General features: G+C 43.7%; 1 protein-coding gene across 3 annotated transcripts; it reads left to right on the top strand.

The window, feature by feature from the left end:
* Window positions 1-3,411: 3,411 nt before the first annotated feature.
* ZSWIM9 (zinc finger SWIM-type containing 9) lies at window positions 3,412-17,609 on the top strand. Of its 3 annotated transcripts, none has more exons than XM_088444575.1 (4): window positions 3,412-3,661; window positions 8,125-8,247; window positions 9,778-10,023; window positions 15,909-17,609. In XM_088444575.1, exons 1-4 carry the CDS (start codon window positions 3,639-3,641, stop codon window positions 17,296-17,298), a joined length of 1,782 nt encoding a protein of 593 aa, XP_088300701.1. In that variant the 5' UTR covers window positions 3,412-3,638; the 3' UTR covers window positions 17,299-17,609. The 3 variants fall into 3 exon arrangements, with proteins under 3 accessions (XP_088300701.1, XP_088300702.1, XP_088300703.1); XM_088444576.1 differs by lacking the exon at window positions 3,412-3,661 and adding an exon at window positions 3,689-4,062 and having other exon boundaries at window positions 8,125-8,277; XM_088444577.1 differs by lacking the exon at window positions 3,412-3,661 and adding an exon at window positions 3,690-4,062 and having other exon boundaries at window positions 8,125-8,263; window positions 15,909-17,608.
* Window positions 17,610-27,266: the final 9,657 nt, after the last annotated feature.

Genomic DNA, 27,266 nt, shown 5'->3' with positions numbered 1-27,266 from the left:
TTAGGAGTCAGCACCCAGTGCTACATCCACCGTGATCTCAAGGAAAGGTATATTTCCCCTTCAGTTTCTGTACCTGGAAGTGATGTGGAGTGAGGGCAAAAGTGCGGTTCCCTGCCCATACAGTCCACCAAAAAAAATAAGCTTGTCCCCTCACTGCAGGTTTCCATAAGGCTTCTGTCACTCTGGCTGCTGCATCACATGACCCCGCCAGGTGTTTATGCAACCAGTGTCTCCTGTTCTGTGCGCCGCCATTTTGTGTAGGACAGAACGCACTGATCTTCACACGTGTCTGACAGCCTTCGTGTTAGGCTGGTATATCCTAGTGAATGCTCTCTCTGGGGCTTATACAGAGTCAGCCACGAGTATAGGTGGAGACATTTTTCTGTCTCAACTTAAGTTTTTTTTTTTTATCAATTGTGCATATGCGTCTTCTTGCAATCTGGGTTTATTTTGCTTCAAGTCTGACTTGTGATTAGAACTGAGACCGGGGCTGACAGGTAGTCAGCATTTGGGGGAGGTAACGGGGGGGGGGGGGGGCTCTGTGCCACCTCCTGTCTCTCCAGGAGGAGGCCTGGTGATACACAGATGAAGACCTGACCTGGAGTGGCACCGGGGGGTCTGGAGTGACACAGGGTGGTAGGGGGGGGGCGCACCAGTCCCTTGCTTTGCCAGGGGCGCTCAGACCCCTAGATACACCCCTGGTCCAGACGCAAAGATGAGTACAACATTACATATTGTTGAATAATATATATTTAGGGTCTGATTCAGAGATGGTTGGTAATGCAGCCACATTTGCAATAGCGGTTGCAGGAATATGCAAATACTTTCCCCTTATGCTAGACGATGCGATGGACTGTACGAGTGGTGAGACGCTCACTTTGAGGCTTCTTGGTGTGTGCATTTTCAATGGACATTGTAAACATTCCAACATCAACATTTGTAGTAGCCTAGGGTCTCCTCTAGCTACTCTCCTCAAAGCCAATTAAACATGGCCTCTGAAACTGTGGATGTGGAAATGACGCAACGACCATCTCTGAATCAAGCCTTTAGTTCTGTAGACGCAAAGTGGAAGCAATTGCAATCGACTTGCAATTAACTCTGCCTCACCATGAAAGTTAGGACATTCTATTCATACTAATGGCTTGGCAGGTGATTTTTGTTTTTTTTCTTTTAATATTACTTTCAAATTGCTACTTTCAACGTGGTCCCACATCTATACATGTGGACCAGTGCCATATTCATCTTTTGACCTAAGGTGAGCCAGGTGTTTAAAATTGTGATTATCAAAATCTAAATAAATTACTTGTATCCAATAGAATCCACCAATGTTACTTCAAGGTATCGATCCCCATGTATGAACATTGAAAATAATAATAAAGCTATCATTTTCAAAGTGGACTGAGAAAAAAGCCTGCGTATAAATTGCTCAATTAATTTTTCTTGCGTTATAATTAACCTTTATTTATGTAGTGGTAACATATTATGCAGTCCTTAGGAGGCTATTTAAGTACATCAGATTTAATCATTATTCGATGAAGAAAAATTCACAACTAAACATGTTTAATTCAGTTTACAAGTCACATACATATTGGGGATGGCCATTGGAAACCGAAGTTTGGCAGCCATCATTGCTTCCAATCCGATGGAAATGCTTTTTTCATTTGATGCAATGGTTGCCACCATTATATGCTACTTTCCAATGGCTGCTGAGGACATCAGGATGGAGAATCTCCGTAGCGCAGCTCCTGTGCACATGCACAAACTTCGGCTGCCCAGCGATGGTTAATCAAATGATTTAACATGCCATGGTTACATGCCATCACAAAATAAGTTGTTAAATAGTCCCCTTCTTATGGCCATAAGTAATACATATAACAAGGACCGCTGGGAGAAGTTGTTGTTACAATTGGGCATGGCGAATGGGCGCCTTACATGCTGCAGGAGGTGTTATTGCACCTGCCTGAGCCCCAGGAAAGCCCAGCCCAAGTACTTAGGTGCCATTGCATTTCATAAATTTTGGGTATATAGTCTAATTCCCTACCAGGGGCGGTCTAAAAGGGGATGTGCCCGCATGCACCCTCTTCGTTCGCCGACACATTATATGAATAGCCCCTGGCACTGTGCCAGAGGCTACTGCGCATGTTCTTTGTTCCAGAAGATATCTGTGGTGGCAGACTCGGCGGAGAGGTAAGTATTGAAGTCTATGGTCCTGATTCAGAGATGGACGCAGATCGAGCGGTTGTTTGCCATTGCGCATGCATATAAGCTGCACTGTGCAAGCGCTGCGATTGTCTTGTGATTCCGTACGCACAGAGACTACATTCGCACAATGAGTGACTGGTAGTCAGCGTTTGGGGGGGTGGTAAGAAAACCGCAGGTGTGTTTTGCAGTGTAATCGCTGTTAATTGGGCGTGCATAAATTAACCATTGCAATCACATATGCAGCATGAGAGTGCTATGCGTGTCAGGAGAGCCGCTATATTTGAGCAAGGTCAGACCTTCCGCAAGGACTGCATTGCTGGTCGGTGTGCATCAGTGTTACCGATATTTACACTAGTACACGATGTCATACGCAGATGAGAAAGCAGCAGTCAGTGGCAAACGCAGGATTTCTAGAGTGGGGTTTCCAAATGCTTGATTTTAGAGTGAGTGTGGCCAGTCCATGAAGAGGGTAGAATTAGCACTTAACCAGCTTTTGTGTGTCATAATTCCAGCATATAGAGGACCAGCAATCACAGTAAGCCATTAAATATGGCAGTAGGGCCATCCTGCCTGAGCGAATCTTTTTATTTTAGATGTGGGCATCATTCCAGAGTATTGGAGAAAGTCCAGGAGTCTGGGGAAGCAGCAGAATAACCTAGTACTGACCTGGACCTATATGTACATATTGGGCTCTATAGCAGTGCATCCCTAACAGTGAATGTTTTCCAGATCTCCTAGTTGGTGCACAGGTTATTACTGACTGATACATGTTAAAAGATTCATAGGTGCTGCTAATCATTTGTGATACTGAGAAGAACATTCAGCACTAGTAAAATTCTATTACATTACTATTTTTATTGTGGGCTGTGGAGGGGGGTTTCCAGGCAGACAGAAACCCCCCCTGCGTTTGCCTATGGCAGTGGGTGTCCCTATACTCTGGTAAGCTTTGGAACTATTAGCATATTTTCAAAGCTGCGTTCCATGCAAAATGCCAGCTGCGATCTCATTAGCATCCATCTCTGAATCAGGCCCTATGGGTGCAGGCCAGGGTGAGCATTGTGGACCCATTATAGATACGCCCCTGCTCCCTTCATTTTATTATAAGTATTATCATATTGGACCTTTCATTTGATAGGTTATTGGTCTATCTCCTCCTACCACACCACCCCACCCTACACCTGCTCTAGACGCTCGTTACTAGTCCTTGCTCTCCAGACCCGTAGTGGGAGCCATTAGTAAGGGGTGCTTACGGTGCACGACGCAGACGGGACAGACAGACAGACCGTGGTTATTGTACAGATACTTTGGCAGGTTGCCAGTGTTTAAGAAGAAGAAAGAAATAAGTCTGGATACCCCTACGGCCTGGCTGTGGTCAGCATTTTGATAAGACTTTTCATTTGAAGCTATTGAAAGCAAAACCCGAGGAGTCCTGTCAGATGTTAGGGCAGAAGCAAATCAGGTACATGCTCTGTGGGGTATTAGGAGCAATGGCGGTCTGGTCTCTTACTATCATATATATATATATATATATATATATATATTCTGTTCGAAAGGTTACACGCTGATAACGAGGCAGCTGTGATCCCTATCTGAGCTGAGGACGCTACACGTGTCGTTATCACATGATGTGGGGAATGAGAGCTGCGTGCTGATGCGGAAGAGCAGCGGTGGGGTTATAGTGCGCCGCAGAGAATGCCGGGTATAGAACTCTCCACCCTCAGGGCTGGATACAACAACACGGGGACGGACGTTCTGCTACTGCTTCCATGGATGTAACATTGGGGATTTACATTGCAAGACATATAACGGAGAGGTGATCTCCGAGCGCCCATCTACGTCTCCCATACAGCTCCTGTGATGGTGAGTGCTAAGGCCTGTGCTGTATACTATATTGCTATTATATAATGGAGAGGCATATTTCCCCTTCAGATATGGTAGAGCTTATTTCCCCTTCTTGCTAGGGACCTGGGAGGGCGGACATGCAGTTCCATTGCACATTAAGACCACCTAAAGCAGAAAGTTGTCCCCTCGTGGGCTCGCTGCGCTCGCCACGCTTTTGGCTTGGTGGCTTGCTATGCTCGCCACATGAATATATTCCCCCTCTATGCCCACTTGGATGGTAGGGAATGACGCTGACTGATGATGTCTGGGTCCTCTCATTGAAGGGGATTTAGACATTACCCTTCAGATATTGTACCTGGAAGTGATGTGGACTGTGGGCGGAAGTGTAGTTTCCTGCCCACACAAAGTTGGCCCCTCGCAGGCTTGCTTCACTCGCCACACTTCGGGCTCGGTGGCTCGCTACGTTTGCCACAAGATTGCATTCCCCCTCTATGCCCTGGCTGATGACGTTAGGGTCAATCCACGGAAGGGGATCTAGCTGTAACCATTATTAACATGCAATCACTGCAAAACATATTTGGGTATTACAGTATATTGCAATGTTTGGGGTAAAGGAATTTACATGAATGTAGTACGCTAATGTCAGTGTACAACATTAAATGGCGCACCCTAAAAGCGATCATATACTCTATGCAGAAATCAAATTTCACAATAGAACATCAGACAGCAGGAAAACCAAGTAAACTGATTATAGTTGCGTATTTGTTTTATTTAGACACAGAAAACAATGAGGATGCTGTTGACAGTAGGAGTGTTAAGCTACAATCATTTGTGGTACCAACTCTAAATTTTTGCTAAGGATCTGGCCTTCTCCAGCTACGGGACTCTGTATTTCAGTGTAAAGTATATTGTTGTTTCATAGAGTACATTGGTGGGTAAAATAAACACTGCATACATTATTATAAGGTACAGATATTGAACTAAGTTCTACAGTGGAGATCTGTGCGGTTGATGCAGAATTGGTCTCAAAATGGTGTTCTATTATTCTAGGGAAAACACCACATGCAAACAAAGCCCAATGCAGAACTCTAGTTGTGTTCCTGTCAAAAACAGCAGGCACATGTCACAGACACTTATGTTACACCTACATCTATGTTGTAAACTATTTTATGTGCAACAAACTCATTCATTATTCGGCGTCATTTAAACTGCAAAAATCTCTCTAATTCATCAGATATTGCTCCCAGTCTTGTGGACACACACACAAAATAGCTTTAACATCTCCCATAAAAGCATAATCTAAGCCCAGGTGATGAATAAAGTACCAATCATCGTCAGCGAAGTGCTCACAAACAGCCAGTCACTATCTGTTTATTAGTGAAGCGATTGCCCCCGTTACACTTCTCCCCTGGCCACTATTTCTGGCCGCTGTGCTGCAGGGAGAGAGCAGAGACTGCTGCTGCTTAGAGGCAGCAGCCTCCCTTCCTGGCCCAGAACACACACTAATCGACTCTCATAAACCGCCCTCCATGGATTCGCCCCTGCTGACCACCCTAACATAATACGGCTTTCCCAGGCGTATGTGTGTCCGAAGTCCCCTTCTGGACGATATTTATGAATAAGGATATCGTTCAACAATATATTGTTCATATCATCCAGTGTGTATGCCCTCACTGACGAACGATGCGCACTCCCGCGGGTTGTTGACGTTCTCCCCAGTTGGCTGTACATGCAGCCAAATCAGAGGACATCGTTAAAGATGCCATGTTGCAGAATGCAGCATTGCCCCACCCCGTAACTGCCGGTATCGTAATTTTGCAGAATCATTTCGTTCTGTGGATCTATTTTATGCCTGTGCAGCCCCCTTTCCCTATTTTTTGTATAATCTGTGTTTATTGAAATATAAAACAACAACATATATATGGCCAAAAATGGCCCATATAAAAACTCAGTGAGAGCTAATAACAATGCAAGTGTACAATATGCTGCTGATTAAATAAAAAATAAATACAATTTTAAAACAATAGTGCAAAAACAAATAAAGTATAATAAAAAGGAAGAAAGGATTGAGGAAAAGAGATGTAAGGAAGGAAGAGTCATCCATGTTGATTTCTGTATTATAGGGGGAGGGGAGTTAATGTGCATACTGTAATCTAAGATCTCCTTAAAACTCAACCAACTATACAAAGTAGCCATACAATCAGAGGAATGTGATTTCAAAGAGGAGAAGAGATCTTCCATTAGCATATAATGTTCTAGTCGAGGACCTCCAAAACATAGCAAAGTTGCCCTCTAGGCATTCACCAGCTGTCGAAGCAAGAACTTTTTATAAGTTGAAATGGATATATCCATTAAGTTCAAACTCAGGCCTATCAGGTAAGGGAAGACCAGTGATCAACCCCGTTATCTGCCAAACTGTCTTCCAGAAGCCAGCCAGCACTGGACAGTGCCACCAAATATGGAGAGGAGAACCCAATGCCTGACCACATCTCTAGCATAGAGTAAATACATTTGGAACATCTGGTGATTTATATACAGGGCACCTGTACCACCTAGCTAATATGTTATACTGGGTCTCTTAAGACTTGAAGTGAATAAGAGCTAGCAAAAGTAAAAGCCCTATGTTTTACATAGATATAATATGGCACAGTTAATTCTGTTTGTGATTGGATATAGCAGACAAAGTTAAATGTGTTTAAAAAAAAAAAATATGGAAACTGAGTAAATACTGTAGGCTCTATTGGTTTTGGGGTTTGTGCAAGTCATATATGTTTCTGTGCAAGTTATAACTGGGTCTCTGTGACACTGGTGGGATGTGGTATAGTTTGTCAACTTTCATCAAGCTGGCTGCATCTATTCGGCCACATGACCACCATCCATCCATCCACTTGTTAAAGTAGCCATCATCATTGTGTGCGGACTCGTACCATCCATGTCCTTGGTGCAAGACATGGTTCTCAGCGAACGATCACCTCATAAGAGGACGCTATTCCTTCTACACACCCACGGCACACTTATCCTGCGTGCGGATGCTCAGTGACCGCTACATACCAAAAATGGCGTTGCAGCTGAGATGCGTACAACTCTGTATGGCCCATAGTCGCACATAGTTGCTTATGGGGACTCTGACACATGCGCAGTTGCTATAAATAGCTATATCTATCAGCAGAGCTGACTTGCGAGCAGCTGTGAATCAGGCCCATATTGTCCTTTCTATGGTAGGTGCTTTATAAGGTAAAAAGATGATGATGATAAAAAATAAATCCAAAGATTGATCTACCAAATCTGCACTTTGTCAAGGTGCCATATTGTATCAGGCGTTACTAAAAGGGCTACATTTAACATCTTTTTCTCCATGAGCTAAAACTTTTGTTTAACCAGTGGAGACTAAAGCTGGGTACACATTTGTTGATATATCGTTCGTCCAGACAACGAATGAAATATCACAAGTGCATTGGTTAAATGACATTGTTCACAGACCTTTCACATCACAGCTGATGGCAATATATCTAGCCGATATATCCGTGCTTCTGCATGTGTGTGTATGGGCGACCCGCCAACCACCTGTGCTCTGGCAACACAAATGGGCGGGCAAACTTGAATGCTTTGCAGTTTTGATGTCTGGCCAGACATATTGAGCGGCAGATTGGTAAGTGTGTCTAGATTTCCAAATCGACCAGCGCGATGGGCGAACGGCTGCTTGGTCAGGTAAGTGTGTACCCAGCTTGAGTGGCCACTAAGTCAGTATTGGCAGACTTCTGAGTTGAATCTTGTAATTGTAAATGGCACATCAGTTACCATTAAGCTTAGTTGACACTTTGACCTATTAATGCTGCCTTACAAAGGAGACAAAATTTAGGCCTGCTGTGTCTGCCATAATGTGTTCAGCATGGTGAAATGATGACTTGCTTGTTTATGAAAGCATGGCCTTCTGCATTTACCTGCTCTACTGTATATGTAGCATTTGCTTTTAATGATTGTACAGAGGCAAATGGATATGGTACTGTAGTTTTTTTGTTTTTTTTTTACCACATAATGATTTGTCAGAGATTTAATTGTTTTTGTCTTTGTTTCCCCCAGGTGCAAATGTCTTTGGGACACACACTTCGCCAAGCTGTCATATTTAACCAGTACTAAACCTTACCTGTCTAGAAAACATCAGCAAGATTCACTCAACCACCTTGACTGTCACCTACTGCTGAAGTTAGATTGACTCATTGTTAGTATGAAATAGTTAAGTTGTGGTTTAGGTACAGTAGCTCTCAGAATGGTCCCCATTAATGATCAATACGAGTTTAACATAACATACTGTAGTCTACCTGTAGACATGCTTAGAGTGCTGTGATCTGCTAGAATAGACTGCCACTTTCATGCTGCTATACTTGAGATCTATTTGAATTTGGGTGTATTAGGAAATAACTAGACTTAATGGAGTGATAAACAAAAACTTTTAAAGTATCAAAACTAGAATGGACTAAGTAGATATTAGGTAACAAGTTCTGTAAATTGGGATTGTAAAAATAGAAACTGACAACTGGATTTGCTACAGAAAAAGTCTTAACTAAAAAAAAACCAATACAATATTTTCAGCAATGTTTACAATAGAGGAAAAATACTAAGAAATATGTTAGTAAGAGATTAATATTTTACTATTACGTGAGCAACATACAGTAAATGTGTGGTGTGTGTATGTATATATAATTATTGTGATAACTTGGGGTAATTACCTCAGTAGGGAGGTCAGTGGTGCAGTGAGTGGGTGCAAAATTAAAAATCCACACGCAGCTTTTTAGGTTTAAATGAAAATGGTGCTTTACTGTCAGCAATTCAGGAACAAAATAATAAACAGCCTAGCCCCCATTCAGGGCACTACCTCTCTGTTTGACCTCTGACTATAAAGGGTAGCTAGTCTGCAAATATAACGTCTTTTGTAGTCCCAGTCCTGTCTCTTACAGGTATAAACACGGCCTGATAAGCCAGCAATCACTTGTGAGTCCATTATAAAGACAGTGGGCCTGATTCAGAGGCGCTCGCTCTGAATCAGGGCGGCCGCTTATTTATTTTTCATCCGGCCTCCTGGCCGCTCGCTAAGCTGTGGGCGACCACCCACAGCTTTTGCGAGCGGCCAGGTGATGGTCGCGACCATCGGGCTTGCAACTAGACCCTTGCGGTAGGGTCTCGTTCCCGCAAGCCCCAGTGAGCTTCCTGCTCTAATAGAGCAGGAAGCTCCCTACTGACATCAGTAGGGCCACCCACAAACGGCAGGCGTTCCGTTTTCCCAGCCACCCCTCCCCGCCTACAAAACGGGGCGAGCTGTCGATCAAAATTGACAGCCGCCCCGTTTGTAGAGAGCCCCGAAGCGAGTGAAGTTCTCACTCGCTATGGGGCTTGCGCGCGGCACGTGCACAGTGCCCCACCATCGACCCGCTTGCGAGCGGGTCTGAATCGGGCCATGTGTCCCTTACAATACATTGAAATGAGGAGATAAGTTGCATATTGGATCTATTACAGTGGATGTTTTTTCAAAAGCATAATTTCCAAATAAATGATTGGTACATAAGATTGGCATTCTGCAGCTAGGGGTTAAAACATGCACGTAGATTGTGATCCATTTATTCTGTTTGTTTTTTTTTGCCTCTTGCTGTATGTGTACTGTAGTTCACTCCAGTATCTTAGATGCAGTTACACACATTTCCTGTGTAAATACATCTCTCAATGTCTTCCTTTTTTTAGCCTGTCCTCAATGGATGAAACAGAGCTGCAGCTGATGGAGTTTTTCTCCTGGGAAGAATTTTGTGTCTTTTTTGATGATTGGTGTGAGAAGAGGAAAACTCTCTTTTTCCTCAGAAATTACATCCCGTTAAACAAGTGTAAATGGGCCGTTGAAAACCTCAAATGGGAAGTGGTGGAAGCACTGAAATACAGTTCTGCTCGTCTCGCTTGTAAAAATGTCAACATTTCCAGCAAGAAAGAAATGGGGTGAGCAAGAGACAATGATGGTCAGGAAACTAATGTTTATGATAAACATGTCCTGTAGTAGTGTTTTTCGAAAATACATTTTATTGTGACCAGTGTTCTCCCCAGAATATTTTTCCAGCCGGGTGGGGACACTCGCAATAATAAAATTTTTTAAATCCTGACCTTATAATGAGTTAAACTTGAGATAACATTTTATATATTCTCCTGTTCTTCTTAGAGGCCCAGTCATCTACAGTTCTTTCATAATCAAAGTCTGTAGGGTTTGGTCCCTCTAGTGAAATTGGCATCAGGTTATTTAGTGTGTTCTGCTTCATGCAATTCCTTAAACAGGTTTTAATTTGTTTTAGAGTACTAACCCACTTGCTGGCACCACATAATTATTTTTTTTATACAGCTCCCAGAAACTGGCACCACAGAATGTGTATTTTTTTTTTTTTTACAGCTTTCCGATAGTGTCCCCACTTGTAGGCTCCACATCTACTGTCCTCACTTTCTGGCACCACAGAATTTGTTTTTATACAGTTCCCAGATACTGTCCCCACTTGCAGGCTCCCAGATACTGTCCCCACTTGCAGGCTCCCAGATACTGTCCCCACAGATTTTTTTTTTTTTCAGCTCCTACACAGACAGTGTGGACGCAGGACTACTCTTTAATGTGTTTAGACAACTGTTCCCTCCCGAACAGCATGCCCTTGCTTTTATACAGGGGGAGGGATCTCTGCCCTACAGCCTGACACCGCCCTGCACTATGACGGGCCTGAACTACACCACGCGGCACTCTCCCCTGCCCCGATGCGCCGCATCCCCGTACAATCTACTGCCCAGCACTCCTGTTGCTCGGAACCCTCGCTAACGTGTCATTGCCTGCGTACACAGATGCCAGGCGGACTCGGAGCCTCCGATGGGAAGAACGTGACATCGGCGCAGCTCAGCGTCACATCCAGTGTCTGTGGCAACAAGGACATGTTGAGGGTAACCGGGCGACGGGTCCTGTGCTGCAAGCTTGTCTGAGCAGGTTGTTAACTAGGAAGGATTGTGTAGTACTGTTGTAACAGCTACTTTGTCTTCGGTACATCTACACCAGCACTAGAGCCACCTGTGTGGATGCTTGGTCTCAGATTTTGTCGCACTTAGTGGACAAAAGCCACAGAAGCACGGGCTCCAGCTGCAGTGCCTCATGCTACAAGGTGTTCACAGCATTTGTGTCCTTCTATGTATATGCCCCCCCATGAATTTTGTGGGGTTTATTATACTGCTCACTCTAGTCAGAGTATGCCGCTGTCTACAGCCTTTCCGCAGGCAGTTAGATCAGTATCGGAGAAGCAGGGGCGTAGGAGAGGGGCATAGAAGAGGTGTTCGTCGCCTATGGCCTTAAGAGTATGACTCTATGCCTTCTCATCAGACTCCGGTACTGGGAGTCTGGGTCTGTCTCGGTGAAAGAAGACCATCAGTTCCTAGGGGAAGGAGGTTGCACTAACATCTAGGGATCCAATCTTTAGATGTCAGAAGGTGATTAAGAATTATTGTTTTCAGTCTGGGCTGCTGACGAATCTCAGGTCTGAAGCATTTTTTATGCTATCAGGAATATAAACCTCTAGGTACCCATATTGTTTCTCCAGGAGGGTGTAGCAAATAAGAGTTCCCCCACATAAAAGATGCTCATGTAATGAGATTGATCAGGAGCACTATGTTATCCATTCCTGCAGTATCCTCTTTATAAGAGGTTACAGATAGAAGACTCGAGGTTTTCATTATCTAGAGCCATTACCAGACCAGCTGCGGCTGTAACCTGGTAGGCCAGAGCTATTGAGGATTGCACAAAATCTCTGGGAGTAACAAGAGAGCAGCAGTTTTCTCTCAGTGGATTCAAGAGTAGCTGTGTATACGGGGGTAGCGGTTATTTACGCTGGTATTCTGGATTCTAGGGTCTCGGCAAGCTCAGTGCAGACCGAAGACCACTATGGTTAAAAGATCTGGCAGGCGGACGCTTTGCCTTTTACAAAAGTACTGTTTGGATCAGAATTGCATCACATAACGACTTCATAGGCAACACTGAAGTCGGTTGAAATGCCATCTATGTCTATCTCTAAGAGGCAGTTGTCATCTCGGTCCTTTCGTTCACAAGGTAGGACAAATAAACAGTCCTCTATTAGACAGCGCATTCCCAGAGGAAACCGCAGCCCAAGGATCTTGGTCGTCCAAGCGTCCTGCTTCCAAGCCAGATGGTAAGCTACTGTCTGATGGGGCGGGCCTCCTCCTGGAGGATGTCTAGGTGGAGGCTGACTTTTGCAGTTTGCTCAGGCCTGGCATTAGACCACTACAGATGCCTGGGTGCAAAAGCTGGTCTCTCAGGGTTATGCCATCTTGCCCTGAGGCATCCCCCTCAGAGGTTTGTGGCTCGATTCTTCCTGCAGACTTGGCCAGAGCCTTGGCTTACTGGGAGTCTATTGGAATCAGGAGTTATAGTCAGGTCCCTATGACACAACAGGGAAAGGGCTATTGTTCAAATATATTTTTGAGTCAATAGCCCAATCGGTCACACCGCCGTATACTGAATCTGAGATAGCTCAACAGATTTGCCAAGGTGCCCCAATTCTGTATGGAAACCCTACAGTTGATTATGCTGGCAATGGAGCCTGGGGACTTCATGGCCTCATTGGACATACAGGATGCATATCTGCATGTCCCAATTGCATGATCCCGCCAAGCCGTCTTCAGGTTGGCGGTAGATCAGCAACATTACCAAATTCAGACTCTATCTTTGGTCTAGCCACAGCCCCTCAGGTGTTTACCAAGATAATGGCAGTCATGACGGCTCATCCCAGACGACAAGGAGTCAGGATACTGCCATATCTAGACAACCTCCTGATATTGGCACAATCTCAGGAGATGTTACAATGGCATCTACGGATGACCATTGCCTGTTTACATACTGGCGCACGACTGGGTAATCAATTGGAAAAAGTTGCAACTTTCTCCAACTCAGCAGTTGGTGCACTTAGGGGCACTGCTGGACTCTCTGGTAGAAGAATCCTCTGTCTCAGAGGACAAGATTGTAGCACTACAGACTCGTGTACACAATCTACTTTGCAAGCAAACTGTGTCTGGTCACTTGCAGATGCTGAGCTCTATGGTAGCCACATTTGACATGGTGGCTTATGTCCAGTTCCACTCCAGGTCCCTGCAGCTGTGGATCCTGGACCAGTGGGATGGTCAGTATCATCTGATAAAATCCCAGATGGTTTGCACCTCACCAGAGGCTCGCCTCTCCCTAGCCTGGTGGCTGGAGACGACTCATTTAAACAAGGGTCGTCCACTATGGATCCCGGAGTGGATACTCCTCACCACGGACGCAAGTCTGTGAGGATGGGGAGCAGTGACAGGTCATCACAACTTTTCAAGGAAGGTGGACGATACAGAAAAGTCACCTGCCAATAAATATATTGGAGCTTCGGGCAGTGCTCAGGGCACTCATACTGGCACAGGACCTTCTACAGGGCAGGCCTGTCCAGTTACAGTCCGACAATGCGACAATAGTTGCCTACATAAATCATCAAGGAGGTACACTTAGTCCGGCAGCCATAGAAGAAGTGGCAAAGATTCTACTGTGGACAGAAAGCCATCTTCCAGCAATATTCATCCAAGGTGTACTCAACTGGGAAGCGGACTTCCTAAGTCGGCAGGATATACATGCTGGAGAATGGGCTCTTCATCTGGAAGGGTTTCAACTCCTGGGGAACACCAGACGTAGACCTCATGGCATCACGTCACAACCACAAGGTCCCCAGGACAAGGGACCCCTCAGCTACCTTTGTGGACGCACTGGCGGTGAGATGGAATTTAAGGTTGGCATACCTGTTTCCTCCAATCTCCCTCCTCTCAAGAGTTGTCAAAAAATTCAAGCAGGAGGGCGGCAGGATCATACGAATAGCCCTGACCTGGCCCAGGAGGCATTGGTTCTCAAGATCCTACTAATCTATCCATAAACGGTCCATTTCCACTGCCTCTGTGGCAGGATTTGCTAATACAGGGTCCCTGCTTATACCAGAGTTTACCTTAGCTGGATTTGACGGCATGGCTCTTGAGTCTTCCGTCTTAAAGGCCAAGGGGTTTTCTCCTTCAGTGATACAGACGATGCCGAGAGCAAGGAAACCTGTTTCTGCTCTCATCTATCACAGGATTTGGCAGTCATTTTTTTTCTTTGGTGTTGCCACATGAATTATGACCCTAAGATAACCAAGTACCCTTGATACCTTGAATTTCTCCAGGCTGGATTAGACTTAGGTCTTTGCCTGGCTGCTTTGACTGTCTGGTTCCAGCGCAAGATTGCTCCTCTGCCGGATGTTAGAACATTATTACAGGGGGTTCTGCGACTGCAACCTCCATTTCTACCACCGGTGGCACCGTGGGATTTGTCTTTGGTTCCCAGGGCACTGCAGTCTCATCCCTTTTGAACCCTTGGATAGGGTGGATTTGAGATGGCTGACTCCTGGCCATCTCTTCAGCTCGCAGAGATTCTGACTTGGCAGCACTGTCATGTCGCTCTCCATATTTGATGTTTCATCAAAATAGAGCTGTCCTCCGTACCAAGGCGGGCTACCTCCCAAGGGTTGCTTCCCGTTTTCATATAAATGAGGAAATTTGTAGTCCCGGCCTTTAAGTCTTCAGACCTGTCCAGAAGTGAAACTTCACTAGATGTGGTTTGAGCTCTTCGTATATACGGGGATCAGACCAGCTCCATCAGGGAATCAAATTTTCTCTTTGCGTTATATGGATTTCGCAAAAGAGGTTGGCCAGCGAACAAACAGACTTGGCTCGCTGGCTCTGTATGGTCATTTATCAGGCCTATATACAGGCTGATTACCCCCCAAATCCCCCAATTCCTAACAAGGTGACATTCTACTCGGTCCGTGGGAACAAGCTTGGTCTTCCGTTAATACGTTATCAAGTTTATGCTGTTGATGCATATGGCTCCCAGAATGCTTGGGCGGCAGATTCTCCTATCTGCTCAGGAGCGTCCCCACCCTTAAGGGAACTGCTTTAGGACGTCCCAAAGTAATTCCTGTGGACCCTATGGAACCCGAAGAAGATGACAACATACCTTGTTGATTCTTTCTTCGAGATCCGTAGGGTCCACAGGGCACCCACCCTAACTCACCTGGCCTCAGATGGGATCTGTTCCTAAGCTTTTTGTTGGGAAGCCGACGGACGAAATCCCGACCGCCGGCTTCCTGATTATCTAATCCCGGCAAGTGTCTGACAGGCGTCAAAATCCCGACGCCTGCCATTAGACCTACGCCGGGAGCCCGACACCCGGCTTACTGATCGAAGGTAAGCCGGACGCGGACAGCCGTGGGGGGAGGGTTAGGTTAGGGGTTAGGCACCCCCCAGGAGATTAGGGTTAGGCACCCCCGGGGGGGGTTAGGGTTTGCGGCCGGCATGAAATCATATAGATTCCCTTTTTGTCACAGATTCCCATGTGTACATGACTCTTCCTTCTCCACTCTCCATCTCTTGCCGCAAGGCTTGGTTATAAACTGAATGGCTGGGGGCGGGGTATATAGGGAGGAGGACCAGTACATGCTGGGAGCTCCAAAAGCTTTGCTGATTGGTGCATTGGATGCTGTCCAACTACATACCCAAGGTAATTCCTGTGGACCCTATGGACCTCAAAGAAAAATTATCAAAAGGTATGTTATAGCATAATTCCATATATTTGTTCCAAACAGTTTGTAGTTGACATTTTTAAATATTTTGGTACCCTTTTCATTCGCTTATTTGATGCCAAAAAAAAATCCACCATGTTCTTATATATAAGCTATATAGCTGTATCCTTTGTTCTTTAATGTGCTAATACATTTTACTTTGTTCCTTGGTTTTTACAGAGCACATAAAGATAAGCAAATGCAAAATATCTTAGAGGAAGAAGAGCCTAAAGATCGCCAAAGCTGCAGTGCCTATATATTCGTAAAGAAAAGTAAGAAGAAAAACAGCCTTGTTGTCACAAAGTGCCAATTGAGACACAATCACGCACTATGCCCTATTGAGTTTGATTACTATTTCAAAAAGGGTTTGTTGCTGGCAAACTGCTGTCTTCCAATACGCACCACCAACAAAATCTCTAAGCAGTTTGTGGGAGCACAGGATATAAAGCGCCTTATATCATACTGCAAAACCAAGGGTCACGGGATCATGGACACATTGAAGTCTCTTAACAGCCTTTTTGATAATGATCCAGATGCTAAGGTGAAATTGGTATTCTTAGAGGATGAAGTTGTGGTCAAGACCGTATTTATAATCACTTCTTTGATGGGTTCTTTCTGCCAGCGTTTCCCATCTGTGCTTTTTTTCAACAAGGTCTTGAGTTTTAATGAAGAATTTGACTTGTTTAGTTTTCTGTGTGTGGATGATAATGTGCAAGGAAGAGACTGTGCTTATCTTCTAGTTAAGAAAGGAACAGCCAATGTTTTGCGTTTTGCTTCGGCATCGCTAGTACAAAGCATTCCTGATGTAAAGTTCAGAGTACAATGGGTAACACTTGGTGTAGATATTGGGGAGAAGGAGGTGATCAAAGAAATCTTCCCTCATGCCACAGTTCAGATTTTACGTTCCCAAGTTTTACAGACATTGCATAGTAAGGCTAATGAGATGGGTGTCAAAGAAGATGAGAAGATCTGGCCTTTGTTGTGCCGCATAGCGTCTTCTAAGACACCTGAGGAGTACAAACAGGCAGTGAGAAACATGGGCTTATATTGTTCCAATAGCTTTATGAAATATTATATGGACCAGTGGCACACGTCCCGAGATATGTGGGTTGACATTTGGGGTTCTAGCTTTGTGCATCTTGATACCACCGAGGTTGTCTCTCAACATAAACAGAAGCTAACGGCTTGGTTGTGTACAAACGCAACAGTGGCTCAATGTATTCTTCTTCTTACCAATTTGCAATCCACAAACATAGAAAGACATTTAAATGAGGACGAAATTGCCTCCCAATACAAATCTATTTGTAATCCTGAGGCAGCCAGTATGATTGAGGAAGAACTTGGCTTTCTAAGGGATGGCAAATATAATATCAAACAGACTTCTGGTGGTTATTCACTCAATGATGGTGTATCTGAATTTTTTATGGATCGAGATCTCCAAACATGCAGCTGTACAATCCATGTCTCAAGTCTTCTTCCCTGCCGCCACCTATTTGCCACCCGTCTCCAGACTGGAGATGAACTTTTCGACTTACAGTTGTTGGCAAAGAGCAACGCACACCTTATATAGTTATGCGAAATGAACTATCGGTTTGTTTGAGAGGCAGAATCCTTGTGCAATTGAAACCTATTGACTATATTGAGCGTAGTCTTCTTTATCAAAGACATTTTGAGTATGACCGGAATATTTGTTTAAATCATGGAGCAATTACTAGCCAGCTCTTTGCAACACTGTCTTCTTTGAGATCTGAATACATGTCTATGCAGCATTACATAGAAATGTTTTTATTATTAGATGGATAATAAATAAACTTTGAATCTCTTGTGTAAGTTTCTTCAATAAATGTCACAATTCTGTTTTTCCTATGTCCACACCTATTTAAGTGACTCATGTTTTTTTTTTTTTTCCCCTGCTGTATTATTTATATAGTTTATTTTACTTAAGTTTTTTTTCTGTTTTTATTTAGAAGTATGTGTGTATGTATAATTTATATATAATATTGAATGCATACATACCACAGTCAAAGAAGCATTACACAATTACTCAACACTTAAGCAACACTAGTGTGCATTGTGTAGAGTCCATCAAAATAAAGATTTTTCGCAGCTACCAGCAATATATTTATTTTAACAGAATTTGTAAAAAATAGCACCATGGCAACAAAATACTCCCCTTTTAAGCAGTGTGGGATGATGTCACAAACCTAACACTAGTTTTGGTGACATCATGAGCACCTTTCTCAAGGGTTTCCATACTGCTGGATTATTTGATATATGTATTCATTGAAAATGTATACTATAATACCAGACTAAAAGTAGGGAGGAAGTGTTACATGTGACACACAACCCATTACAGATTTTACTCAGTTTTTAATAAACTAAAAAACAAGCCAACATGAAAATGTGTGAATAATTAAGTACACCGTTATTGCTTTTCTATAAATTTAAGGTCAATTGCAAATGCACTTAAATATTTGCTCATTGTGCTGTCCAATCAACTGTATATATAAAAAAAAAAGAACCTTTGGCAGTTTGGTCTGGAGTATTCAGTTTTGTGCTTACATTGTGCCAAGGAGAAAATAAAACTGCATCATGATCTCACATAACCAATCATTTCTGCTGTTCGGTCTAGAAATTGTTATGAAGCCATTTTCATGCAGTGAAGGCCATCTTCCATGGTGTGACAAAGAAGACGGTAAAGCATTACTATGTGGAATTTCTGTGAGGTGGTCTGCTGCACAAATAGCACCTTTGGAGTGATATTTCAGCTGTAGAGTCCTTTAGCCTTCTCTCCTACACCTGAAGTAGGGACCATTATATGTCTTTCTGCCTTGACTAATGGGTGAAAAAGTCCATGGGGGCCTAGGAAGTCTGATCACTGGGCCTGATATAGCAAGGATCGCAATTGCAAAGCTGCACACAGGCAGCTTTGCAATGCGATCCTTCCAATCATGCAAATGCAGCAGGAGGTGCAAGACATCCCCCACTGCATTTGCAATCCTAGTACTGCGACAGAGGTTGCAGGCTGGGGTCACTATCACGACCATAGGTGGTTTATGGTCTCGATGGTGGAAGGTACTGGGGGGCCAACTGAGTAAGCCTCATCTTACTCAGGCTGGCCGGCCTACAAGTCCAGAAGACTGCGTACGTCCACGCAGTCTTTGGACTGGCCACTCCTGGAAAACAGGACGGACACGCCCCGTTTCCGGGAACGCCAGCCGAATGCCTCTGCCTGTCGATCAGGAAAAAGCATTCAAGGGCTTGCGTGCGATAAAGCAAGACTAATTAGATTAATCGGGAATCTGCGTTCAGTAGTGCACTTGCGTGTACTTCCGAATTAGCCCGACTGACCATACTGAATCAGCTCAAAAGTATCGGTGACCAGTAGCCACTGCTATCTTTTAACCCTGGTCCGATTGCTTTAGTGATGTCTAGTTAAGTAGCTTTCATTAACATTTTACTGTTGGGTTGGCTACCTGCTTATCTGAGTGCTGTTATTTCACCTAGCCCAGCATGTAGTTCTACAGCAGATCCCCCTGTAGTCCTGGCTCTTGGTAGTCTGAAGTAGCTCAGTTGAGATCAAAAGGGTTCACATAACAAAATAGCCTTATTTTATAGGGCATGGACATCCTTATTGTTAATACTTAGCTTTCAGATTGAATAGTCTATGCCAGTGGTTCCCAAACTTTTTTGAAGCAAGGTACCCTAGTGCATCAGCATTGTATTCACGGCACCCCTAAGCCAAACGTTTGTTATTGAGAATTTTTTTTTTTAAAAATGCGGTGAAGTAAATTGTGCTTACCTGTCATCCTTAGGTTCAGTGATGTGGTAGTGAATAGGTTTGCACTTTTGTTTGTCCATATATTTAAATTACATTGACCATACAAACTTTGATATGGTGCTGGACCACCAACCTGAGGCACCCCTGCAAGTGTCCTGAGGCGCCCCAGGGTGCCGCGGCACACAGTTTGGGAACCACTGGTCAATGCGTTGACCAGCCCAACATTGGAGCATGTCCCGCTAACAGTTGATGCAACTTCTCCAGGTGCCTCAGGTTGAACAGTTCTGCCCATGCCTTCAAGTGATAGTTACACTATTTCTGAAACAGCGCAGTTTGTGAACTGTTCGCATTCTGCTGTGGTGAAGGTGTATCATGACTGTACAAATGGCACCATTGCGAATAACTGACGTGGAAACTGCGGAGCACCATGTGCCATTGATGTGTGTGGTGAACGTTGGCTACGAAGGTGTGTGAAGGCCAACCGACACGCTACAGTGGAGCAGCTCCCCGTCAAAATGAACCTGGGGGCCACCAAACGTGTGTCTAAAACCTGCTGAGTATGGGGCTCCGAAGCAAATGGATGGTCACCACTGCACCTGTGCTAACGAAAGTGCATTGGCAGAAAAGGCTTCAATTTTCACGCCTGTATCGAAATTGGATATCCGCTTATTAGCGAAGGGTTTCATTCTCCGATGAGTCATGTGTTTTGTTTTGTTTTTTGCTTCATCTAATGGGTGGACGTTGGCGTGTCAGACGAGAAACATCGGAGAACTAACACCCTGCAACCACTGCTGGAAGAACACAAGCTTGTGGTGACAGCATTCTGGTCTGGGAAATGTTTTCATGGCATTCTCTGGACCCACTCATCCATGTGTAAGGCACCCTCAACTGCTTTGGTTATGAATCCATCCTTTGAGAGCACGTACACCCATACATGCTGATTGTCTTCCCTGAGGCAGATGGGATCTTCCAGCAAGACAATGCAACATGTCACACGGCTAGAAATGTCCGATAGGGGTTGAACCCAATTGAGCATCTGTGGGACCACATGGATCTTTATATTCGCTCTGTGGATACTCCACTACGCACCCTCCAGCAGCTGTGGGAGGTACTGCAGTCAGCATAGCTCCAGATACCTGTGCCAACCTGCCAGCACCTTATTGATTTACTCCCAGCCCGTCTAGCTGCTGTCCATACTGCATACGGCGGTTACTCTGGCTATTAGCTGGTGGTCATAATAATGTGACTTGATTGTGTAGAACCCGCCTGCCAACACTTGTTAAATGTGGGATGTAGTTATGAGGCCGGCGGCCGCGATGCCACCGGTCTCAATACTGACAGGGAAATCCCTACAAGGGACTTAAGATAGGTGTCAAAATACTGACGCCTATCTTAATCCCGATGACGGGGCGCCAGCCCGAATTAGGTAGGTCCGTGGCGTCCTTAGCGTTAGCCGCGGGGGTTTTGGGGGGAGGTTATGGTTAGGTACCCATAGGGGGGGAGGTTAGAGTTAGGTTTAGCCACGAAGGTGGGAGGGTTAGGTTTAGGCTACAAGAAGGGAGGGTTAGGGGGGAGGGAAGTATACTTACCCGACCCCTGTCGGGATACCAACCATTGGGATGCCACTGTCTGTATTCTAGGCATCCCAACAGGCGCCGTTACATACCCATTCCGAAAACTCGGCATATAAACACACAAAACAGTAAAAAAAAAAAAAAGAAAGTACTGTTTAAATTGGCGAGAGTGGAGGCAATGTGGGCTTAATGCTTCATACACACAGGACGATTTCCTAAACAATAACAATATCGTTCAACTCGTTCATTTTTCTGCAGTGAATGATCGACCAACAATGCGTGTTCCCACATGGACGATAAAGCTGTCTTTCATCGTCCATGCATGCTGGTCAACTTGGACGATATTGTCAACTTTACTGTTCAGAGATGTGGCAGGATGACTTACTGAAAGATATCTTTCAAGTCGTTGGTGGTACAGATCGTACCGTGTGTATTTAACTTAACCTTTTACTTTTCAAGGTGAACAGCACTTTTATTTCACAGGTGTCTTAGCATGTCATCAAATCTATTTTTGGATTGTCACAGATGACCAGATATATCACATATTAGTACTTGGGTGAGGACTAAATTGTGTAAAAGGTTTCACCATGACTTTCAGGCACAAGTTCTCTATGGTGACAGGCCATGGACTTTCCATTGATAATTTCCAGGAAATGATTGGCACTACCAAAATACAAACAGGTTATTTTCACATCATCTGCACCTTTATTGGAAATAGAACCCAAGACTCCCTCCATTCACATAGGTGGTATTAGGAATCTATGTTTTGTTTGTGGGCACAGGAACTGGTACCACTGGGCTGTATGGATGAGACTGGTATGAATGATAAAAATGTAAGTGGTGCTTAACTGTAAACTTTATTAAAGTTCTTTATTAGCATGACCAGGCTGAACTGAAAGATGGCTGGACTGGAATTGGTATACTGGATGCGGGTTGGGAGTGACAAACGCACACTGGACCGGTAGACACAATGGATGCCGGGCTGGGACCGACTAACTCACACTGGACCGGACTGGGATCGTTAGGCTCAATAGCTGCCAGGTTGGAACCGGTTAATGTACACTGGACCATACTGGGACCAGTAGGCTCAACGGATGTTGGTCTGGGACTGGCTAACGCACACTGGACTGGGGCTGGTATGCTCAATGGATGCCAGGCTGGGACTGGCTAATGCATACTGGACCAAGCTGGGACCAGTAGGCTCTGAACATGGGCATTGGAAGCCGCATCGAATGGTTGCCGGGCTTCCATAATCAAATCCAGCAATGCAATGGCAACTAGCCATCGCTTCGCAATTTTAGATAGTATAACCATCGTGATGGTTATACTTGGGATCAAAAAGGGGGCAGAGCATCTGTTGAAGGGGACTGAGCCCCGCAGCATGCCATCTGAGATGCTGGGCTGCCCCCCGTCTCCCCTTAAACTGAGATTAAATGCTGTGCACATGCGCACGCCATCTATTCTCCTGCTGCTCACCCACTGCGGTGTGTGCTTAACAAGACTCTTGTTTGGCGGCACTACTTATCATGTAATATGAAAAAAATAAAACTTAACATTTATTATCACTGTTTTAGGATAAGTTCGGACAAACATTAAACATATAACAAATATTTATACATATTTATACATAACCGGGTGAATCAAGATCCCCCTAAGTGTAATATAATACCCTGCTGCGAAAATTTAGAAAAAGTATATCTGTATCTCTATTTTACAGGCGATTGACAATCAATATAGCCTAACAGTGATTCACAGTTGCTAAAACAGCACACATCCAAAATTTCATGCATATCCTGTAGCCATTGAGTATGAAATGATACAATTCTGCAACACTGTATTCAACGTATAACATGTAACAGATTTTTACTTACAGTATCCAAAATTAGCTGTCAGTATCATGCACAGAGAATGTAATATTAATTGAAGTGCATTGTGGTAACACAGGCTATTTATAAGACAAAGAGCCGTATTCAATTTGAGCGGACCCGCAATACTTTTCCGCCTCCCGGACTCTTCGCCTACATTGTGTGTTTTGTTGGCGGAAAAGTATCGCGCGCGTGCCTGCGTATCCCCGTACTCAATTTGAAAGTACGCGAAAATGGGACCCGGCGAAACTTGAACAGGCGGAAAGTGCTGTCAGATTTGGGGAAATCAGCCTGTCACCCCCCAAAAGATGCTCTGACATGGGGGTTAGCTATGGTTACCCCCGATCTTACTTGCTGAAGGTATTTGGTGTTTTTAACTTTATGCTGGCCATACTCTATACAATTATCTGTCAGATATTTGTCCAATCTGGCTGGTTGGAATGAAAACCTGGTAATCTATGGGAGCAAATAACAAAAGAAATATGCTCCCAAACACTAGAAATCAGACAAGATTTTCCTTCCCACCAGACAGATATCTGACAGATAATGGTAGAGTGCATGCCCAGCATATCACTGGTTAACCAATTACCTTTTGGCAATTTTGCTAATATATGCTGTAAAACACGACTAGTATCACAATCAGCAGCATTTAAATGTATGACTGACATGAAGAATAATCAATTCCTTAGCTCTCTTCTGTTACTGAGAGTGTCCTTTGTACCAAATAGTGGCACTTAAATATATTGTCACTGTACTTACTGTTGTCGAAGCCGGATGATTGGCTGAGACCAAATCTTTTAAATTAATATCTGGCGACGCCATTTTGCGTCGCCTCTAGTGATGTCATTTTGCGTCGTCAGCACAATACCATTGTGTACAACGCTATACTTGGTTATTAGCGTCGTGAGTCTGTTTTGCTACGGCATATTGTTGAAAGTCCAAACAAAACCTATACGCACATTAGATAATACATATAAAATATACAAGACGCACAACGCACTTTTGCAAACGTACACAATATTCTCACACTCACACATGCACGCACTTATAAAAAGGTTCCCTCACATTAAGCTTGATATTAGAGGTTTTATTAGCAAATGCTTATGTTGTGAAATGTAATGTATATGATATTTAAGGTACAGAAACTAGTAGACATGTCATGTTTGGTACCATTCTAAATCCCTGTTTATTTGCAGATCTCCGGTTCTATCTGCAAGGAGATTGCATCATGCTTCCGCAAGTTATGAAGTATAGGGAATTAGTGATTAGAATGTATACCTCTGTATGTAGTGTCTTTGGCTAGTTTAAACCAGTTCTTCGGCGGGAAAACCACACAAAGAAACTTATGAGGAACTGGGACACTGTATGAACTAACCTATGACCTGCATCGTACCAGAATGTCCAGGAGCAAGAACCAATGGAAATCTATCAACTAGTTTCTTTGTTAGAGCTGTGACCTGTAAGGTATATAAGCTAGTGATCTAGAAACCATAGGGAAGTCATATCCCTTCTTAGTTAACCACAGGCTTCAGGATTGATGACTGAGAACTGGAATCCAGAGCGCTAGCGTATGTATTAGCTGTACCTTGTATTTACTTGCTTTTTGCGCTAATTGTTTAGATCACAGCGCGTTATACTTTTCCTTGAATAATATCACTTTTTGTGCTTTGGAACCACAATTGGATTGGAAAGCAATTATTTCTTATACGACTTGTAGCGCTAAATAGCAACATTTAGGTATAGCGATTAAGGGGTATCAGTACTGTCTTTGGGGAATAGACTATAGCAGTCTCTGGTTCCTATGATTTCTCCCATGTTAAACTTCTTGTCTTACAAATAGCCTGTGTTACCACAATGTGCTTCAATTAATATTACATTCTCTGTGCATGATTCTGACAGCTAATTTTGGATACTGCGAGTTAAAATCTGTTACATGTTATAAGTTGAATACAGTGTTGCAGAATTGTATAATTACATACTCAATGGCTACAGGATATGCATGAAATTTTGGATGTGTGCTGTTTTAGCAACTGTGAATCACTGCTAGGCTATATTGATTGTCAATAGCCTGTTAAATAGAGATATACTTTTTCTATATTTTCGCAGCAGGGTATTATACTACATTTAGGGGGATCTTGATTTACCCTGTTATGTATAAATATTTGTTATATGTTTAATGTTTGTGTAATACCCTGGTGTGAAAAGGGTGCAAATGATGTGGTGTAGGTACAGGTCAGAGTTTCCTTGGTAGGGTATTCTTCCTTTGACAGCAGCTTTTCCCTAAACACTATCCCGACAGAGAGGCAAGCATTCCCCAGGCAGACACAAAGAAGGGTAGGCAGAGCTTTGCATAAAAGAATAAAACAGTTTATTCCATAACTAGGAATAGGAATTGGTTATGGTGAAGAGGAGAGAGAATGGATTCAGCTTATTTAAACTCACACAATCTAATGAAATCACAGTTTATATATATTAAGGTCATCACACATATGGAAAATATATAACAACATTTTAGCTTAATACTACATTACTAAAATAAACCAATATAATAAATCTATGCATAGACATTAGTAAAGTCCAAGATAACTTTGGTGTGGCCAAGGATACTACAGGGGGTCTTTATGTGCACGTTGGGGCCCAATTATCTTGTTATGCTGTAGGATTCAGGATGTAAAACTCCTTGTAGCATTGAGCAAAATATTGCAGCACATATATTAAAGCTGGTTGTATCAAACAAACTGGAACTACTCCCTGTGGAATCCGCTGTGTAGGTATAGCCTCTATAGGATAAAGTCCTGTGCAGTGGAGCAGATTTCTAAATATATATATTTAAAGGATTTATCTCGCCCAGTCCAATGAACGTTGCTGTGCCAGTGTCCCCTCAGATGAAGGTGAATCAGACAAAGGTATAAAGTCTTTTCTCTGACACATGCTGTGCGCTCTCTTAACTGAGGGTGTCAGCAGGATCACGATTTGACTCCTTACAGTTCTTAATTTGACTCTATTTTACTTATGTTGCTCTCCCACCGCTGTCTCTCCTTCTGCTTACTCTCTGTCATCTGCTCATCTCTGCTCCATGGCATCATCAGCTCTGTCCTCACAATGGCTCCAACTGTCACTCCTCAAACTGCTGTTTTGTTTTTTTATTTAAATAAACTTTATTCAAAATGACATTAGCCTCTATGCCCTTTTGTAGAATAATCTTATTTTAATAGGATATCACATTTGTCCGAACTTATCTTAAAACAGTGATAATAAATGTTAAGTTTTATTTTTTTCATATTACATGATAAGTAGTGCCCCCAAACAAGAGTCTTCTCTTTCTCTTTTGCTCTGTTTGATTAGCTAGCTCCTCAGGCGGACAGCACAATTAATAGATTCACTAAAGCTCTAATAATGCAGAAACCAGTGCAGATATGTGGAATGTAATGTTATGGTGCATACACACGTAGCGATCAGCCAGCAATACGATATCGCTGGCTGATCGTCATGCACCCTCCCTGGTGTGCTGGATGATCGATATCAATCATCCAGCACACCAACCACTCACCGACGACTATAGTGCCCCTCGATCAATGATCGCGGGTCCCTATAGTAACCTGCTCGCTATCGAGCAAGTGGACTGGCATGCAAGGCCAATGGACAAAGTCGCTATCGTCCATACGTGGCCACGCATCGCTGGTCGATGATGAGTTGGTAGGGACAATTTAAATGACCGATTTGAACGATAACATTATTGTTCAAATCAATCATTTAAATTGCTATGTGTGTACGCACCATTAGCTTGTAGGAATACAGATGGAACTAAAAATAATTGTAGCTTGGAAAGATTAAGGTAATAAAATAGCTGACAACTAGGTACAAAATAACAGGAATATGACTTCTCGATCTGGCAATGTGCAGGTGAACTGGAAGGGTTTAAATAGGCTGTCCAGGGAGCGCATAGGGTGCAGAGATCAAGTGGAGAATTGCATGAAGCAGATTGGTGTAGGAATGATCACATGACCAAGATATCAAGATGGCTGCTGCTGGACCTAGTCACGCAGTCTAACTGGAACCAGAGGCAATGCAGGGAATGACATGCACAGGAATATCCAGGAAACATGGCATGCACAGAGGACCATAGGACACGCCAGAATGCCACATGAGCAAGGTAATCTGATCCAGAGTAGCGGAACGTGATAGGTGGTTCTTCATTCAGAGTATCCGTTCTGGTTGTATTTTCATAGGATGAGGAATAAAGATATGTTGCAATATACTTGGAACACAGAATACATAAATACAATTCATAACATTACAATGAATAAAAAGGATAAAT

Source organism: Taudactylus pleione, unplaced genomic scaffold, assembly GCF_031769625.1.
Source record: "Taudactylus pleione unplaced genomic scaffold, aTauple2 ptg000366l, whole genome shotgun sequence".
Taxonomy (NCBI): domain Eukaryota; kingdom Metazoa; phylum Chordata; class Amphibia; order Anura; family Myobatrachidae; genus Taudactylus; species Taudactylus pleione.
This window is presented reverse-complemented; position numbering and strand designations above follow the sequence as displayed.